Source organism: Myotis nattereri, assembly GCF_964212035.1.
Source record: "Myotis nattereri genome assembly, chromosome: 10".
In the NCBI taxonomy this organism is placed as follows: Eukaryota; Metazoa; Chordata; class Mammalia; order Chiroptera; family Vespertilionidae; genus Myotis; species Myotis nattereri.
In genome coordinates this window covers 48997464-49019244 of record NC_138085.1, presented here as the reverse complement: position 1 = coordinate 49019244, position 21781 = coordinate 48997464, and the positions used below count along the sequence as shown (strand labels likewise).

Genomic DNA, 21781 nt, shown 5'->3' with positions numbered 1-21781 from the left:
GTTTCCTCAATTAGACCATCAGTCCCCATCAATTGATTCACAAGCAGTAACCTATGAATTTAAATGTTTACTTCTGGGCAGGCATTTCCCTGTAAGCACAGTTTTAAATACAGCTATATCACTGACCAATTTCTACCAATTCTTATCCAGAGTCAGTTCAACATATCCAGAGAACATTTTTAATGAGGAAATATTAACCAGTTATACCACCAATTTTTAAACTTTCCACACATGTCCTAAACTTTTTAAACTAGTATCCAATTAAAGTAATAAAGGGAAATGTTTTAAATTAATTATATGTTAAATATATTTTTTTGAAAGTATATATTTAAAAATTTTGGAGTCAATGCCCCTAATACATTAAGACACGGATACTGATGATTTCTGGGGAAAATTTACTTTTAGTTCCTGAAAATAACTTCAAACAGAAGTCAATAGTGAAGGTTAACCATGCCCAAGTTATAAAAGATTAAGAATTACAAAAATAACTTTATGAAATACAACTTTAAAAAATCCTTTCTTTCTCTTAAATTTTTCACATTTTTTTTATTTACTATATAAAAGAAGTAGAAACACTGGAAAATTATCTTTCAGGGGACAATCAAGAGTTAAACATAACTAACCTAATTAAGGGATACTTACAGTGCATGTTTTTGCCTTCCTTCTCTTACAGACTGAATATAGTATACCAAATTATCAAAGAAAAGCTTCATCATATTCAGTTCTTTTTCTGCCCACCTGGACCAATTGAAAGAAAAAATAATTTTAAAGCCATAAGGTAAGATAGTAAATCTATTATAGAATGGGAAGAAAAAATATATATATATTAAAATCTTCAAATACGAAATCTTTTCATTGCCAAAACTTACACCTTAATTTTTATTAAAGTATCAATTTTGTTTTATTTTATTTTATTGCTTAAAGTATTACAAATAGTAGTATATGTCTTTTTTTCTCCCACTGACATCCCCCGCCCCACACATGCCCTCCCCCCTTCCCCCTACCCCCTCCAGTGTCTTGCATCCATTGGTTATGCTTATATGCATTCATACAAGTCCTTCGGTTGATCTCTTACCCGCCCCCCAACCCTCCCCTGCCTTCCCGTTATAGTTTGACAGTCTGTTCGATGCTTCTTTGCCTCTGTATCTATTTTTGTTCATCAGTTTATAATGTCTTTAAATATCAAAATACTCAATCCTTGTGAAGTGGGAAAATGTCTAGTACAGTGCTAATTATAAATGGTTATCATGAATATTAAAAATGTCTGACACAGTTCATTTAATAAGAATAGACTGCATGCATTGGTCATTATTTAGCAGAATTTAGTAGAGGGCCTGACATAAAACACATACAACATAAAATTACTAAACCAGAAAATTTTACTATCAATATGTAATCTGCTTATTTTTTAACAATTTTTAAAAATCAAATAAATATTCAGGTATTAAACTCCAAAGTAGGGGGAAAAAGAAATACTGATAAATATAATTAAAGATCCCAGGATCTTTAACTTTCATAACTAACAATCCATCTTACACAATATTTACTAACAATACACCTGCTAAAATGTATAGATATAAAAGGATTAAAACTCCCAAATTTCTAATGTAGTTTAAATCATTTTTGCTATATAGTTCTCTTTTCAAAATAAGTTACTCTCACTTTGCCAATCATTTAATGAAGATCAAGTGGTAGAAAGAAAACCTAAAACTTAAGGCTTAAAACCAGTTCTAACAGACTTGCTCCACAGCTTTGGGCAAGTAACCTGACCTCCTGAAGTCTGTTTGCTGGTTACCTGAACATTTACTAAGAGAATCAGGGACAACTTCCAATTTTAATACATGGCCCTAAGAGTTTAACAGATAATATTCACCAATGTTGAGGGCTGCTGCACATAACAGATTCACAATAAATAGTTTTTGTTACTACTGATACTAAATAATCATAAGGGTTCTGCTAAGATTTAGGATACCAGTGTCATGTTAGAGACCCAGTGATCTGTCATTAACTGAGCTTATTTACATTTAATTTAAAGAACAAGCTCGAAGAGTTTCAACTCAATCTATTTAACTTCAGGTACTAGATAAGTAACTATATATTCAGAGTTTGCCTCTTCTACGAGAATGTTACCCTTTCTTCCTCCTTAATAATATAATAACCTTCTCAAATAGCCACAATATGTCAACAATTTGCCCAAGTGAATCCCTTTCATACTTTAGAAATTTTGTGATTCAGCCTTTTAAACATTATGGAAAGTGTCAATGAAGTAAGACTCATGCTATTCTTGTATTTAAGGATGCTAAAAGTTTCCCTCTGTTTAGCAGCTCAAGGACCTTCCTTGCATTCATAATCTAGAATGATCACTAGAGTCATACTGCAATATTAACCAAAGACTTTCTAAGATGCTTTTAAAAAAATAGAGGTTCATGTTAAATAGATCTCCTTTAAAAGAGCAATAAATAAACAAGAGCTATAACTCAGGAGAACTATAATGAAGACTTTCTAAGATGCTTTTAGAAAAATAGAGGTTCATGTTAAATAGATCTCCTTTAAAAGAGCAATAAATAAGCAAGAGCTATAACTCAGGAGAACTATAATGTAGACTTCGAAGAATTTTTAAAATGGTATTCATTTTGAAAGCAAGCAAAGTGCAAGTGCTCTTACCATCTAATCTTAGGTTTTAGAAGCTAACTAGGTAAAAAGCCATCCTACTTGACTTCAAAAATGAATCCTTCAACAAATCTAATTTTTCCTAAAGTTTAAATGTCTCTGAAATCTCTCCAAAAGTCTATTTTGAATAAGCACCATATTCTTATAGATTAATGAAGTGCTTGTGATAGCTAACTTTCTCTAGAATGTTACAAAAACTAGATCAATTTCACAAAGAATTTTTTGAAAGACTTCTTTAACATTGATTAATAGGATGGGGTCAAGATTACCCCAACATGATATAATGTCTAGAACCAATTCCTAGGCACAGGAAAAATAAAAGACATCCTAGAGTGTTCATTTTAGTGGGGATCTTCTTCAGGAGTTCTTTGGTATGGCCAGGCATACTAAAATTACTGCACTAATTGCTACAACATTTTTCTCTAACTATAAAGAATACAAAAGTCAGATTTTCCTACTGATGGGAATATAATTTCCATGGAGTTAAGTGGAAGAGATAGCACTCTTAAAAATCGGAGAAAACATTTGAACCACATGAAAGTCAAAATTTTCTGGTACAGAATAAAAATCAGTAAGTTATTAAAAACCTTGTTTGATAACTATGATTTGAAAAAAGATCTTTAAAATGAAAACAAATTGTTTTTATTTACTTACATTGTAATCCAATGTGTATCATAACTACTCCCAAACTGCTGAAAAGTACCAAACAGTTTTGGAAGAAGCCGAAGTGAAATTACAACTGACCTGAAACAGCAAAAAACAGATATTTATAGAATAAACTAATTTTAACTACTATCAGTAATTCTAGCTTTTTACAGAAATTCACCTATTTTTAAGATCTTAAATGCAAAAGAATTCAATGAATTTACATATATATTTTTTACACAAACATTAAAATTTTTTCTACTGAAGTACAAATTTATACAATGGGGCAAGAAATCAAGTTTTAAAATTCCAATCCAAGACTTTCAAAGTAAAATACACTATAAGTATCTGAGTATAAAAGCAAGTGAAAAGCATTTAAAGGTAATTTGGTTGTTTCTTTTTCTCTCCATGAAAGTACATATTCTTTAACAAGTCATGGGGGCTCTAAGAATTTAATTAAGGAAAATAGAAAGCAGAAACCAGAGTGGGGCTTCTCAAAGTTTAATGTGCACTTCATTCACCTGAGGGAATTTTGTTAAAATACAAATTCTGATTCAGTAGGTCTAAGGGAGGTTCAGAAATTTTGCATTTATAACAAGATCACCAGTGACAAACTGTTGGGTTTATGGACCACATTCTGAGAAACAATAATCAAGAGATGACATTTATTAAAAACTATACAAATGATCACTTTCTCCCTAATTTTCAGCCAAGTTGAGATTCACTGCATTAGGAGCCATGTTAACAATGAAAGCACACCATATACCTCAAGTATGAAGGAGCAAAAGATTAATAGGAAAGCTCAAACAAGTACATCTGAGTATGCCTATCTTCGTATAAGGGAGATATTGGCATACAAATCCCAGTAGTCTTAGTACGTAAGGAGATCGGCTGCATGAGCCTTCAAAGAAGGACAAACTCTAATGAGATACTGAATTTTTTTTTTTTTAAGCTCAGGAGCCAATATAGCTTCTTGAAAAAATTTTTTTACAAAGTTGGCACCCTAACCACAAGTCTGGTGTACAAGTTAGTCCTCCAAAATGCCTACTCTTTGAGAAGGGTACCAGGGATAGCAGAGTAACAGGTGTGAGTGGGAAACAGTGGTGGAATACTGAGTAGCAGAAATTAGAAAAAATTATCTATGCATGAAATCCAAAGTACTTAAATTGGACTACAAAGCCCTGTGTTATAAGTCCTTACTCCTATCAGTCTATTTCCTTCAGATCTTTCTCTTTGCTATCCCTTCAACACACATAAGCACATTACTGGTAGGGGCCTTCACTTTTGCCTGTACTTGGAAATGCTCTTTACCTAAATATCTATCTACAGGACTACTCCTTCTCTTACTTTATTCATGTTTCCTCAACAGTCATCAGAAAAGATGACCAGGATAATTCTCTATTAGATAACACCCTTGAATTGAATCTCTTTATTCCTCTTGATTTCTTCCCATTTTTCTTCATCATCTAAAAAATATTCCTTTATTTTAATGTATCCATCATTAATATGTGCTCAATGAGAGCAAAGACTATCTTATTAAAATTCTCTGCATATGGTGCACACTGAACATATACTTACTAGGTGTATCGGTTAACAATGCGGATTTTGTAATCAGAGAAAACATGATAATTTCAAAAGAAACATCAAAAGTGCTTTATTCAAAGTAATGTCCATCGCTAGCTACACATTTCCTCCTTCTTTCAGGTAATTTGTGGATACCGTCCCAATAGAACTTTTGTTTTGAGGCAAACCACTCAGAGACCCAATTTTCCACTTCTTCGTACGTTTTGAGGTGATGCTCAGAAAGTGCGTGTGCCATCGATCAGAACAAGTGGTAATCTGAAGGAGGAAGGTCTGGTGAATACAGCTCGTGGGTTAATACTTCCCAGGCAAGATCTTTTAACATGTCTTTAACTGGTTTTGAAGTGTGTGATGGTGTGTCATCATGAAGCAAAATTACTTTGCCTTGTCTTCAGGCACATTCTGGTCATTTCACGCTCAAAGCATGGTTCAAATTCATTATTTGTTGTCGGCAGCAATCAGCATTAACAGTTTCACCTGGTTTTAGAAGCTCATAATACACCACACCTTCCTGATCTCACCAAATGCAGAGCATTGTCTTCTTTCCGAAGCGATTTGGTTTGCACTCGATGTTGACCTGGATCAACCCATGATCTTGTGCATTTGGGATTCTCAAAATAAATCCACTTTTCATCACCAGTCATAATTTGATGCAAAAAAGACTTTCTTTTGTGCCTTTGAAGCCACATTTGACTGATGACTTTTCGGTTTTCCATTTGTCTTCCGTTCAATTGGTGTGGCACCCATTTTCCTACCTTTAAGATGTTTCCCATTGATTGTAATCAGATCGGAAATTGTTTGCTGAGCAATGTTTTATCTTTCTGCAAGTTGTTTTTGAGTATGACACTCATCTTCATCCAATAATGCTTGTAATTGTTGGTTTTTAAACTTTTTTGATTGACCTGGACGTGCTTTGTCTTTGACATCGAAATCATCACTTTTAAAGCGTTTAAAACAGCGTTCACAAGTATCTTGAGATGCAGCATGTTCACCATAAGCTTCCTGAAGTATTTAGCAGCACTTTTCAAAATAATGAATTAAAACTTCTTGCAAATGCTTTTTTTGGCACGAAATTCGACATTTTTAAGCATAAAAATATTTATGATGTTAACACCTTCAGAAAATTTAACATATGAAGTTTTGAAGCTTGTTGTCAATACAACAACATAGCATAATATCAAATCGCATATATATCAACATATGTGTAACTCCATCTATTGGAAAAAATCCGCATTATTAGCCAGTACTCCTAGTAAATAATGAACCAGCAAAGAACGTAAAACCAAGATTCTCAAGGAAGGAGATGAGCAACTTTTTATTTATGTATTTAAATCCCTCATCCAAGGATATGTTTTTCTTGATTTAAAGAGAGAGAGGGAGAGAGGGAGAGCGAGAGAGATCGGTTACATGCCCAAACAGGGGATCCAACCCACAACCTAGGTATGTGCCCTAACAGGAATTGAACCCACAACCTCTTTGGTGTATGGGACAACACTCTAACCATCTGAGCCCCACCCAATCAGGGTGATGACCAACTTTTTAAATGCTATATAACTGTCATGAAGAACCTGGCCAAAAAAAAAAAATACTACTGGATAACAAAACAGAATGTTAGAATGTTAGAGGATCAAACCTACATTGGTAAAGATTAAGGAGTACATAGTGAAGTAATGAGGACAGTTAGTGCCTGGGATATCCGCACTATAAAGTACAATATAAATATTCTTCAAATATTTAAAAACATTAACATTCTAAAGTATATTTTTAAAATATGACTGTCGCCGAAACCGGTTTGGCTCAGTGGATAGAGCGTCGGTCTGTGGACTGAAAGGTCACAGGTTCGATTCCGGTCAAGGGCATGTACCTGGGTTGCAGGCACATCCCAGTGGGAGATGTGCAGGAGGCAGCTGATCAGTGTTTCTGACTTTCTATCTCTCTCCCTTCCTCTCTGTAAAAAATCAATAAAATATATTTAAAAATAAAAAATAAAATAGGACTGTCAAAAACTGTCAGTTTCTTAAAACCCCATGAGACTACAATTCCATTTTTAGGTAGTTGATTAAAATGAAAAAAATATGTAGGTCTATACATATTTTTTAAAGTACTTTTTAAATACTAAAATTTTTAATATTTTTCTGCAAGTTGCATAGTGTTTGGAAAAACAGGCCATGGAGAATGAAGGGGAATTTCAGATTCTTTATCTAAAATCCTTTGTCAAATTTCAGAAACATTTGTGGTTTTTCCTAAGAATCTATAATAATAAAAGAGTAATATGCTAAATAGACCGAATGCCCTTTCGGATGAAGCCGAGAATGGAGCAAAGCCCGGTTCCCAGGTGCCTGCCGGCGGCCGGAGGAGGGAAACTCGGGTCCTGGGTGCCAGAGGGAAGTTGGTGGCAGCAGCCAGGGGAAGAAAGGCCTACTCTTACATGAATTTTCGTGCACTGGGCCTCTGGTTAACATATAAAACACTAGACCTAAGCCAGTGATTTTCATCCTTTTTCATCTCATGGCACACACAAACTAGTTACTAAAATTCTGTGGCACAGCTAAAGAGTATACTTTTGCCAATCTGACAAAAAAAATGCACATAGTTTTTGATTCAGTCACACCAGATGGCTATTGTTGTGTTGGTTATTGTCATTTTTTGACAATCTAAGGGAAAAGAAATCGCTGCCCCATACTCAGCTATTGCATGTTTTCAAAATTCTTGTTAAGTGGACATTGGTTGAGTGAATAATGGTGTGGTTCATGTAAAAGAACCAAAACCAGAAATTTGGACAGAAATGAGACTCATCTTCCCTCTACTCTTCCCCGAAGAGGAACGTTTTTCTCCTCAATTTATTTATAACCATTAAATTATCAAGAAATGATTACATATTAAATTACTAAAACATTTTTTAAAGTTTTTCCTATCAAAAAATTTTTCAAATTTTCTCCTTAAAAATTTTCCAAGAATATAGAAGTCACACATTTTATCTGCTATACATTTATTTTAATTTTAATATATTTTTGTTGATTTGAGAGAGGCAGGGAAAGGATGAGACAGAAACATCAACAATGAGAGAGAATCATGGATTGGCTGTCCCTGTACACTGGGGACCGAGCCCGCAACCTGGGCATGTGCCCTTGACCAGAACTGAATCCAGGACCCTTGAGTCCGCAGGCCGATGCTCTATCCACTGAGCAAAACTGGCCAGGGCTTGATTACTTTATAAGAAATGACTAAATCCAAATTCAAAGTGACCCCAAAATACTGCATTTTATTTAAACTGATAAATTTAAAAGTAAAAAATGATATAAAGTACCTATTTATTATAGACTAAAAATCACTTACAAAAAAAAATGGAAACAATTTATTTGATTGGTGACATAATATTTCCATGTTGAAGCTTTGATTGCTGAATGCTTACAAAACTCAATATAAAAAGAACTGTATATTCAAACGTTTATTTCAAAAAATCTTCCAAGAGTGAACCTTTCAAATACCAAACACAAGCCTAGGCAACAATGTCAAAAAGGTTCAATAATCCAGAATAACAAATACTAAAAGACTCAAGAAAAATGCTATTACACTAAACTGTCGTAGTTCTTTGCTTGATTCTAAGAGTTTCTGTTGGTAAACAGAAGAATATTACCAAACCAGCAATTTTCAATCTGTGTGCTGCTGGACACTGGTGTGTAGCTAGAATTTTTAAAACATGGATTACCTAGTTATTTAGTCAGGGGCACTGATATCTTTTATTTATTTATAAATAATAAATTATTTATTAACTATTGTATTATGTCTTTTTCCACACAAACAATTGTATATAACAAGAGTTGATGCAAAATCCTGTTTATAATATAGTCATTATGAAGGTTACAACGTAACAAAAAAGTACACAATACTATCCATTTCTTAGTTATCTGAACTTTTATTTATATAAATAGGATTCCTGACATATGCAATCATTTTACTCATGAAATCATTTGTACACAAAGGCAAAAAAATTGAACACTTAGGTTCAAGTACCTATAGGGAATCAATGGCAAAAAGTAGCCCATTGAATAGGTTCCCATAGTCTCAATTCAATTCTTAGGACACAGAGTTTCAAGGATGCCTAGGAACCGGATGTGGACCTAGTAAACATAAACACTGGTAAACATTCACAACTAATGGGCTGACTACCACCCAACCCTTACATTTCTACTCTACTCACTGGACAGCAGTCTTATCTCACTCATCCTTGGTACAAACATTAAGCTGATAATATTGTGGGAGCTACTTTCTGCCTCATGCTCTCACATTATGACAACATTCTGCACACACATTCTACCACGTTTCTGTATGTAACTTTAAACATTCTGCACTGCGGAAATGTTATATGCCTTATAAACCAATCTGCCTAGGGATAAATGTGCACACAGCACATCCTATATCAGTGATGGCAAACCTTTTTGAGCTCGGCGTGTCAGCATTTTGAAAAACCCTAACTTAACTTTGGTGCCGTGTCACACATAGAAATTTTTTGATATTTGCAACCGTAGTAAAATAAAGACTTACATTTTTGACTTTGATGTTATATATTTAAATGCCATTTAACAAAGAAAAATCAACCAAAAAAATGAGTTTGTGTGTCACCTGATACGCGTGTCATAGGTTCGCCATCACTGTCCTATATAATAAAAGGCTAATATGCAAACTGACCGAACAGAGAAACGATTGGTTGCTATGACACACACTGACCAAGGGGCAGACGTTCAACGCAGGAGCTGCACCCTGATGGTCAGTGCACGTCCACAGGGGAGCACTCTTAGTCAGAAGCTGGGCTAATGGCTGGCGAGTGCAGCGGCAGTGGCAGGAGCCTCTCCTGCTTCCTTGGCAGCGTTAAGGATGTCCGACTGCCGGGCCTAAGCCGTTAGTCGGACATCCCCCAAGGGCTCCTGGACTGCAAGAGTGAACAGGCTGGGCTAAGGGACACTCCTGAGTGCACAATTTTCGTGCACTGGGCCTCTAGTGTTAAATATTACAGAGAAAGATTACTCAGGCCTTTTAAAAAAAAAATGTTTGCAATGGTTCCAAATAAATGACAGAATTATAGGAGAGTATGAAAGACTTAAGTTTCTTCTTCAGATCTGTTTCCTGAGAAGTAATGAGTCCAAATTATTGTTCAAAAAAAAAAAAAACTACATTCATTTTATAAAATTAGTTGGAATATGACCACAGAAAAGCAAAAGCAAACAAAAAATGCTGACAGGTTTATAAACCATGACGAGTAAGGAACTGAATAGACAATGAAAAGATCAGCATAGAAAAATAAAAAGAAACATAAAGACTCTAAGTACATAAAAAAATTAACATCATCAAGAAGTAAACCTCTGATTTTTGTCAAATGTAAGGAAAATGGTAAATGTGTTAAGGTTACACTGCCCAGACAGTGTAGGTCAGTGGTTGAGTGTTGACCTATGAACCAGGAGGTAACAAATGGATTTCTGCTCAGGGCACATACCCAGGTTGCAGGATCGATCCTGTGTGGGGCATGCAGGAGGCAACTGATCAATGATTCTCTCTCATCATTGATATTTCTCTCTCTCTCCCTCTTTGAAACCAATAAAAACATATTTTTAAAAAAGGAAAAAGAAAAAAAAGCATTTCCAGACATAAATACTGGGGACAAAGTGGAGAGAATCACCCCCATTGAAAAACCAATGGTTTATCAGGAAACCCAGACTAGTGATGATTAAAATATTTTCAAACTTATTTTTTTTCCACTTGCATGGTAACTTCAGTAAGTACAGCTGATATACTGCATATGTTGCATATATCATTGGCTGAAAAATGCTGCTATGTACTATGTATTGTCAAATATGACTAATGTCTTTTATAGTAAGACTAGCATGATATAGCAACCCTCTGAGGAGGAAAGTCTGAGGGCAAAATTAACTTCAACACAATAGTTATGTTTGAAGCCATTAAAAAATTCATTAAGTAAGCCCTAGCCTGTGTGGCTCACTTGGTTGGGCATTATCCCCGATACCAAAAGGTTGCCAGTTTGATTCCTGGTCAGGGCATATGCTCAGGTTTCCAGCTCCATCCCCAGTGGGGAACGTGTAGGATGCAGCAATCATGCTTAGCTCTCACATGGATATTTCTCTCTCTTTCTCTCTAAATATCAATGAAAATATTTATTTTTCAATCATTACATGATTAGTGTGCAGGGAATGCCTCAAAACAAATGTAAAATGTTTCATCTTCAACCAATTTGGGAGTAGACAAATTCAAGCTTAATAAGAGATCCAGATTGAAAATTTTCATTTTATACACAGATTTTTCCTTTTGTCCTTTTATGAGAAAAATATGTTAATAGTGGAAAAATGGAAAACAGAAAAGCGTAAAGAAAAAACACCACCTCAATCCTACCAGAAAATAACCATTTACAATCTCATATTGATAGCAATTTTTTTAGTAAATTGGCCTATGAATATATGCCCATCCTATATAATAAAAGGCTAACATGCAAATTGACCAAACGTCGGAACAACTGGTTGCTATGACGTGCACTGACCACCAGGGAGCAGACGCTAACACAGGAGCTGCCTTCTGGTAGTGAGTGCACCAGAAGCCGGGTTCACGGCTGGTGAGCACAAGGTCGGTAGTGGGAACCTCTCTCGCCTCCGTGGCAGCGCGCTAAGGATGTCCAACTTCCGGCTTAGGCCGCTCCCGCCAGTCGGAGGCCTCCTGGACTGCGAGAGGGCACAGGCCGGGCTGAGGGGCCCCCTAGAGTGCACGAAATCCGTGTACCGAACCTCTAGTGTTATTTTTAATCTTTGAAAACAAGACTCTAAAAGACTACATGATGTTTTATCTTTCAGTTTTTTCTTTTTATTGAAGTATAACATACATGCAAAAACATATATAAAGCTAAGTAATAGTTCAAAATAGTAGGTGAACATACCTGTGCAACCAGCACTATCAATAAATTACCAGCACACCAGAAGCTTTCATTGTGCCCCTTTCCAGACACTAACAACACAAGAGTAACCATTATCCTGACTACTAAATATAATAGTTTTCATGTTTTTAAACATTATAAAATTAAAGATAGATCACCTGACTTCTTTCACTCAACATTATGTGTCTGAGATTCACCCTCACTATTCTGTGCAGTTGTAGTTCATTTATTATTATTGCTATATATATATTACATCACTCAACAGTCCGAAATTTGATTTTCCTTCCTATTCTTTTTTGGCATTTGGACAGTTACACAAAGAATATTTAGTTATTTTGAATAGTGCTTTCTGGAATGTCTTTTGGTAACCATGGGGATGAATTTCTTAGAGAACATACTTTGTAGTGAAATTGCTGGGTCACAGGGTATGCAGATACACATATGAGGAATATAAAATTTATTAAAACTTTATTTTTTTAATTTTAACTGCTTTCATCACACAGTTGGAAAAGAACAAATATTTAGATTGGAAAAACAATATTAAATGATAATTTTTAAAAGATTAAAAACAATGTATAGCATGCTACCAACAAAAGATATAGACACATACCTTCATATGTGTTTTTATTAAGTCATATAAATGGTTCTTTGAGGTTATGAGATTATGGATAGTTTAAATTTTTCTTTGTGTTTTGTTTTTTCACATATTCTACAATTAACATTTTTAAACAGAAAAAAAGCCACCATTTCATATATATAATTATAAATGTAGAAGCATTAACATCTAATACAACTATTGACAATAACTTCCTCACATGTATTTTTTTAATTTAATCCTCATAACAACCCTACAAAATAGGTTCTAATATTATTCTCATTTTTACATAGGAAATACAAGTGTTGCACCAAAAATCACAAAGTGAAGTTGGTCAAGCAATCTGATTCCAAACCCATCCTCTTAATTCCTGGTTAAGTATAAAACCACTTTAGAAAATGCTTGGTGGTTTCACAAAGACTTTTTTTTTTTTAACTTTTTTTTTTTTAATATATTTTATTGATTTTTTACAGAGAGAGGAAGGGAGAGAGAGAGAGTCAGAAACATCGATGAGAGAGAAACATCGATCAGCCGCCTCCTGCACATCCCCCACCGGGGATGTGCCCGACCCAGGTACATGCCCCTGACCGGAATCGAACCTGGGACCTTTCAGTCCGCAGGCCGACGCTCTATCCACTGAGCCAAACCGGTTTCGGCTTCACAAAGACTTTTAAAAGATAATTATAATTTTTAAATTAACTACTATAATACCTATGTAAATGATGAAATATGATCCAACCATTAACAACATTCCTTTTAAGCAATATATGCTAAATGAGGCTATTGATCCACTAAAAGAAGTTCTATTAGTGATTTCTCAAACCTGCATGAAAAAGCTATTTTCTATTTGATTGTTCAAATTTTAGTTCTTTAAAGACCAAAAGTAGAAAATATTACACATACAGTGTCTTAATGAAGTGTATTAATTCAATTAGGTAAAAAAAAACTTTTTTGACGCACTTAAATATTCAATAAAATTAGACATTTATATCAGTCTTGGGAGAGGTAAGCTGAAAACATTATATTAATATAAATAACATGTCAATAACTGAATTTACTATGCCAGAAAATAAACCATCATCAAAGCAGTATGAGAAAAGAAAAACCTGAAATTATACAATAGAACAGAAGTTAAAAAATATTAATAAAGAGCCCTGGCCAGTTTGGCTCGGTGGTTGGAGCATCAGCCTAAAAGGGTCCAGGTTCAATTCCCGGTGAAGGGCATGTACCTGGGTTCCAGGCCCGATTCAGGCCTGGGTCAGGGCATGTGCGGGAGGCAGCCAATCAATGTGTCTCTCTCACATCGATGTTTCTCTTTCTCCCCCGCCCCTCCATCCCTTCCACCACTCTAAGAATCAATGGCCCCAGCCAATTTGGCTCAGTGGATAGAGCATCGTCCTGTGGACTGAGGGGTCTCGGGTTCGATTCTGGTCAAGGGCACATGCCTTGGGTTGCAGGCTCAATCCCTAGTAGGGGACGTACAAGAGGCAGCCGATCAATAATTCACTCTCATCATTGATATTTCTATCCCTCCTTCCCTCTCCCTTCTTCTCTGAAATCAATAATATATTTTTTTTTTAAAAAAAAGAAGCAATGGAAGAATTATCCTCAAGTGAGGATTAACCAAAAATAAAATTCAAGAAACTGGTGGTAACCATTTGAGCTCTATCTGATCAGGAGATTATAAATATAGGGCAGAATTTAAACTAGAGAAAAAACACTAACCTAAATCTTTATATTTTACAAAAATCAAGACACAAATGAACGAACAATGATCCACCCAAATGAAAGAACAATGCCATTATCAAAATGTTTATATTTCAGCTTAAGTTTACTTTACTTATCTTATTTAGCTTCCTTTATATGTAATATGACACAGTTCAAGAATATTTGACTGCAATGTGAACACACAGTAATCACCAATATGTTCTCAGAATCAAGAAGAGAGTGTTATTATTTCTTTGTTTCTCTTGGTGGGAATCTAAACAAGAGTGCCAAATAAAATAAAGTGCTGAACAAAAGCAAAACTGTGTGATAAAATATGAACCCTGAAAAGGAAGTCTTTAAACATAGTATGAAGAAAACCACAATTACTAAAAAATAGGTTGGTAATTGCACATAAATGCTATGATCTCACCACACCTAGTCAATAATATACAAAATGAACTTTGGCTACTACATAAAAAAAAAATTTTAAATTCCTATTTACCTGTTGTTTCCTAAATTTTCAAGGCAACCTTCAATGAATCTCATTCGAATCTGTCTATCCGTAAACCAACATACTAAGGAACAGAGAAGTTTCTCTGCTTCATTTATTAATCCTTCAGAAAGGTTAACCTACAAAAAATACATAAAGTTACTATTTATTCTGAGGGCATTTTGCAGTAATTTTGCAGTCTTTGGTTCCATTAAATAACTTACTGCATCATCATCTTGGACTATATCCCACAACAAAGTGTTTCCTTTCTTGCAAACGTTATCCAAATTAATGTCTGTCACAGCATTACTGTTGAATTGATGTTTATGAACTGCAGGACCTGAGGGGGCAAAGTACAACACATTGTAGAGGAAGACAGCTGACTAACATTGCGATGTGAATTAAAGCATTCATAAAGTTAACAAATCAAAAGTATAACAATCTTTTTATATAACAAAATAAAATCAATACAAGATTAGCACAATAGCTGCTTTATGAATGGCAAAGAATAGTGTTGTTTAAAGTTTGATTAGACTAAAGTGAGAAAAGTTTTCTTTCCATAGTCTCTTCACTACTTATAATTAAGTATGACTTAATGTTTTTTTCACAGGTCAGGAGAACTATACATAAATACTTAAAACCCAAATTAAGCATAAAGAAGACAACTTACGTAAAATAATTCTATAGCCAAGGGACAGTCTTCTAACTGACTTTCTATATAGCTGTTTTATATTCTTACACTAAAAAAAATTTTAAATTAGATTGGATATTACTTACCCAAAACTTCACATTCAAAAACTCTATTGAAATAATTCATACTTTCTGAGTACCAGGCTAAATAAATTCTCACTAATTCTGTTATATTAAGCAAAAAGCTCCTTTGCTTTTGTCTTTTAAACAGCTTTACGACGAAATTTCTCTACTGGATTGTACTCATACATTGATTTCATTAAAATAAGAATTGTAACACCATCAACACAGCACAGTTTTAGAACACTTTCACCATCCTGAAACATTCCCTAATACCCAATTCCAATTAATCCCTGTTCTCAGCCCCGTCTTTATTCAACCCCAAAAATTATTAGCCTTTTCTAGAAATTTCATGTAAATAGAATCACACAGTAGGTATAGTCTTATGTCTAACTTTGTTCACTTGGCAAAATGTTCATTGAGGTTAATCCATTTTGAAGCATGTATCAAAATAGTGTGTTCCTTTTAATTACAGAATAATATGTCATATGTGGAAATAGTGCATTTTATTTACACATTCACCAGTTAATGACCATTTGGATAGTTTCCAGTTTGGGGCTAACGTGAGTAATGCTGCCATAAACATCTGTGTAACAAGTCTTTTTATGGATATATGTTTTCCTTTCTCTTGGGTAAATGCTTAGGAATTAATGGATCAAAAGGTAAATAAATGTACATTTACTAGAAACAAATTGCCAAACTCTTTTCTGACATGGCTGTGCCATTTTACATTCCCACCAACAGTATATTAAGAGTTCAAGTTCCTGCTCCTCCACATCCTTTCCCAACACTCTTTGGTCACTTTTTTTTAAGAGTCTACTCTTTATTCTGCTCCATTTAAAATAATGATTTGCTTCCCAGTTACATAAATTCCATTTCTAAAAGTGTCTTGAACAATAAATGCATACATATGTATTTAATAGTCATCCAATGTTAATGTTTTTTTTAGTTTTACAAATAGCTATTTTATTTATTTTTTCCCATCACCATTTATCCCCCCCATACCCTCTTCCATCCCCATCCATTTCCCTTGTCCCTGCAATCACCACTATTGTCTGTGTCCATGAGTTCTTTCTCTTTTTTTTACGCAATTCCTTCACCTCTGCAGCCTCCCCCTAGAACTGTCTGCCTGCTATCTATGAATCTATTTTAGTAGTTCAGTTTGTTCATTAGATTCCACATGAGTGAAATCATATGGTACTTGTCTTTTTAATTTTAGCTAATCTAATAGGTGTGAAATAGAATCTCATTGTGGTTTTTATTTGCATTTTTCTAATAACTACTGATGTTGAGTTGCTTATTAACCATTTATGTACCTTCTTTGTGAAATAAATCATTCCCCACTTTTTAATTATGTTGCCTTACTGCTGAGGCTTGACTTTTTGGTATTTACTTTTTAAAATTAATTTTATTAAAATATAACATAAATGCGTAAGATACAGAACATTTTTATCACCCCAAAGTTTCCTTGTGACCTTTTACAATCCCCACCACCAAATCTCAAGTAACCACTGAGTAGATTTCAATCATAATAAATTAATTTTGAATACTATAGAAATGAATATAAATTATATACAGCATATACTCGTCTTTCTAACTTCATTTGCTTATAATGTTTTTGATATTCATCCACTGTGTTGCACTGTATCGGTAGTTCCTTCCTTTTTATTGAGTAGTATTACACTGGAAATATTCACTTTGTTTATCTACCAGTTAATTCCAGCTGAGGCTCTTATGAATGAAGCAGATATGAACATTCATGTATATTTTTGTGAATATGTTTTCATTTCTCTTGAATAAATACCTAGAACAGGAATTGCTAGGTCATATGGTAGGTACATGTTTAACTTAATATGAAACTAATAAAATAGTTCCCAAACTAGCCATACTTTTCTATACTCCCTGACAGCAATTTACAAGAGTTCTAATTTCTCTATATCTTTAGCATCATTCATTATCATTAGCCTTAATATTACCCATTCCAGCAGGTGTGTAGCATTCTGGTTTCAACTAGCATTTTCTAGATGACTAGAGATATTGAGAATCTTTCCATGTATTTATTGACCATTTCTATATCTTCTTTTATGTATTAACTGTTCAAATATTTTGGGGGTTTTTTTTGTTTTTTTTTTTATATTTTATTGATTTTTTTACAGAGAGGAAGGGAGAGAGATAGAAACATTGATGATGAGAGAAACATTGATCAGCTGCCTCCTGCACATCTCCTACTGGGGATGTGCCCACAACCCTGGTTCATGCCCTTGACCGGAATCGAACCTGGGACCTTTCAGTCCGCAGGCCGATGCTCTATCCACCGAGCCAAACCGGTTTCGGCAATATTTTGATCATTTCCAAATTGGAGTGTCTTAATGTGTAGAAAGAGTTCTTTATAGTATTAAATACATTGTATTACAAGGTGAATTTGGACAGCATTAACACATTTAATAATTTTGCTCAACTTCTAACTCCATAGAGTAAACAATATGTACACTACTTAATAAAAGGAAAATGAGTTAAGAATAGAAGAATGGTCAAAATATATTAATGTAGTATCAAATCTTAACCTATTCAGTTATGAGCAATCACAATAGCACAATAGCACAATTTTAAAAAACGGTAACCTTATCTAAGTTATGTACAAGTAACATTTGAAATCAGTAAATTGCTACCAAGGTCCACAAGTTCTATCTCCAAGTTTAATCATGACCTTTTAGACTAAATCTAATTGACCAGGTTTACTTAGTTTGCAATGTACTATCATCCCAAAACCAATTTCATAGACTAGCAAGTGCTGATGGCACCTAACCAAACAGGAGGTAGGATATAGACCTTAAAACTGACAATTCTAAAACTGTTTTTCTCTTCATTTTTTTCTTTCCTCCTTTTTCTTCTATTATTCTTTAACCCCTTCTCAACTCCATTCTTCCAAATCTGGTCTGTCCTATTACTTTAGATTTATTCAGAGTGATTAGAACATCATTTTTGAAGATTTTATCATCCCAGGTGAAAGAAACACCTTGCCCTTTAGCAGTCACACCTCCTCTTATTTTCTAATTATCCCTAGCCCCAGGCTATACATTTTATATAAACTGAATTATGCAATATCTGATCCTGTGTAATCTCCTACTTTCTGATCCTATGACTGCTTAATATAAAATCTAATAAAGTTACTTATGTTCTAAAATACAAAGCTATAATTTTTATACATATTTTTTATATTTCTTCTAATTAAGTATCTCTTGATGGAACTGCAGCCTTTATATTCGTGATGGAGTATTCATAACAATTTAATTCACTCAAAAAGAAAACTCCCACATAAAACTTATTTGGCAAAAACATTTAAGTGACATTAATTTTTGATTCATTTTAACAATGTAATATAGATTATTCCCATTTTAAAGAAAGTAATATATTTTACTTACTACAGAACCTTACCTTGACTAAGATGTTCATGGTAAATAGATGCTAAATTGGGAAGATGTTGTTGAAGATGAGATGTTAGCTCTGCATGTGAATTAATCTGAACTAGCTCCTCTTCACACCCAGATTCTTCACCATCAAAATCAGCCATATTTTTTTCCGATTTTGCACTGACCTGGGAGCTGCTGCAGCTGACATCATCTGCACTTAGCATATCATCAACCATATGCCTATAACACAGAAGAGCACAAAGTTACTAATTAGATATTTAAACAGTTTCTGAATAACAAAAATATCTCTCAAAACATTTGGCACAAGTTATTCACACTCAAGAATAAAAGCTACCTTTGTTTTTTAATAAGACAGTATGTTAAGAGCTTTACAAAAACTAAAAAACCCACGTCAGAACTATATATTACTTTTACAATATACCTACATGTTTTATGGTTCATCAACACACTTCAAAGACAGTAACTGCAGAGTAGGTCAGTAAACTTACTTTTACATAATTATTTTATAAACTCAAATCACAATGTGAGGAACCTTAAAATTTGTTTACATTTACTTATACAACTGCAGATCAAGTGAGATAACTACCAAAAAAATTTTTTTTCAATTTAAGGTAGCAATTTAAATGTGGTTAATATTAATTGGGGGACTTTTAACTCAATAAACACCAATTAAGCACTCACTTCTAAAACATACTATACTGGCTACTCTGATATAAAGACAAAAGAATGAAAAAATAACATGAAGAAAAAATGTTCAAGACTAACTTAGAGACTCACAGGTAGTAGTACCAAATGGAGAGCATATGGAAAGTGCTAACAAAGATAAAATCATTAGGTCTTGTGAGACGAGTTTGGTTTGGGAAAACTAAAAGATATTTGCAATATAACAGTATGAGCTCTCAAGGAGAAAACTTTGAATACCTATCTATAAAGACAGACCTTAACCAGTGGTTCTCAATCAGGAGTGATTTTGGCCCATGGGAGGGACATCTGGCAATGTCTAGAGCCATTTCTGGTGATCAAAACTGGACAGATGATGCTGGCATCTAAGGATAGAGGCTAGGGATGCTACTAATTCTACAATGCATAGGACAGCATTCACATTGGTGCAAATACAAAACAAAGAATTATCTGGGCCAAAATGTGAAGACTGCCAAGGCTGAGAAACATTACCTTAAACTCATATGGGTTACTGATAAGAATAAAAAAGCAAAGGAAATAAAGTAGCAATATATATGAATACGTAGTTCTCCCCAACAACCATATTAAATTGTGAAAGGCCTGGCAAATTGTCAAGTCTAAGAAAACTCATCCTGATAAAACACGTTTGTACTTCATCAACTCAAACATTACTACAGGCAATGATAGTAATAATAAATAGTAGCTAACATATACTGAGATCTTATATGCCAATCATATTAGTCTATGAAATGCTCACAATAAACCAATGACATAAGTAGTATTGTTTATTTTATTAAAACAAAGAACAGAAAAATTACTATCAGAACACTAGTGACAGAATTACTATTACTATTAAATACCATAGGTGTATTTCACAAATAATCAAGAAGCTTTATGCTTATTAATACCCTAAAATTAGGATTATGTATAGTTTCCCGTTTCAGTATCATACTTTCATGTAAATTTCCAAAAGCAATTTTACACCTGCTTTTAAGCAATTATTATAAGGAATTGAAGATACAGATCTGTGTTGTCCAATGAGAGCCACCAGCTACATGTGGCCACTGCACATGTACAAAGCGGCTGAGTTCCAGTTAAGATGGCAGAGTAGGTAAACATGGTATTCGGAACCTTCCACAAGCACATCAAATTTACAACTATATTACAGAACATTGGTCATTCAGAATACCTGAAATCTAGCTGAACAGAAATCCTACAACTAAGGATATAAACAAGCATGTCCAGAATAGTAAAAGGGGCAGAGACATGGAACAGGCTGGTCTCACACCCACGTGTGGTAGTTATAAGTGAGGAGGGATATCTTGGCTGTAGAGGTCTCCCCTAAGCAGCAATGGGTTCCAACCCCAATCAGAACCCCCAGCTCAGGATTCCTGTGGCTAGAAGAGAAGTCCCTATAACTTCTGGCTGTAAAAACCAGCTGGGATTGTGGCTAAGACAAAGGGCTCCTAGGCTGAAGTTTCTCTTAAAGGTCGTGCACACTGACTGACATACTTGCTAGCTCGCTCTGAGATCTAATGCTGGGGCTTTATCACGAAAGGTGCCAGGGACACATGGGGAGGAACTAAATCGTCTGGCTTCAGGACAAGAGCTAAAGGCGCCGCTTTTTCCAAGATAGAAGTGCTATCTGAGGCTGTTATTCCTTTGCTGAGCCCTACCCCGACAGAGCCAGCAGGTGAGCACCATATCTGAGTCTCCCAACTGGGCTAACATTGTTCATCCCACCTTGGTGATTCCCTGAGACCCCCCAACCCACTCAACTTTTGGGCCCATCCAAGTCATTCCCAATGGTTTTTCCATACAAATGGACTCTCTTAACTCATGCATCAAACTTTCATAAAATCTCTCAAGCAGCATCTGGGCTTTGTCTACTCCATACCTCTTGCTAAGTAGCCCAAGGTCTGCCACTAGAGGCAGCCAGCTTCGGTTTGCAGATTGGTCTCTCCCAGGCACCCTGAAGCCCAGCACAGGTAACAACCATCTACTAATTACCCTGTAGCTCATGCTGGGTGATCCTGAGCAGCATGTGGTGGCTTTCCTTGCACCTCTTGGGAAGCCGCAGAGCCAATGTACCTGATGGACAGCTTCTGCCCCAGAAGCTAATACTCAAGGGGCAGACATAGCTGGCACCATAGTCCCACTGAAGGAAGGTCTTCTCCATGGAGTTGGCCCTTGCACAGCAGCTCCACTGCAATAGCAGCCAGACCTTGCAGCTGATTGTCTTGGGTTCAATCCCTCCCAGTGCATGGTTAACAGCAACCAACTCAACTGCAACAGGG

The 21781-nt window shown here is 34.9% G+C and overlaps 1 protein-coding gene across 3 annotated transcripts in view; it reads right to left on the bottom strand.

Moving 5' to 3' along the window:
• The window catches only part of USP34 (ubiquitin specific peptidase 34), a 241144-nt gene that overhangs the window by 141401 nt on the left and 77962 nt on the right, over positions 1-21781 (bottom strand). For all 3 annotated transcript variants that reach the window (XM_081100602.1, XM_081100603.1, XM_081100604.1), the window contains exons 16-20: positions 18808-19022; positions 14847-14962; positions 14635-14762; positions 3325-3414; positions 643-738 (exon numbers count right to left, since the gene is read on the bottom strand). In XM_081100602.1, the coding sequence (XP_080956728.1) occupies positions 643-738; positions 3325-3414; positions 14635-14762; positions 14847-14962; positions 18808-19022 (645 nt within the window). The remainder of the gene's footprint in view (positions 1-642; positions 739-3324; positions 3415-14634; positions 14763-14846; positions 14963-18807; positions 19023-21781) is intronic.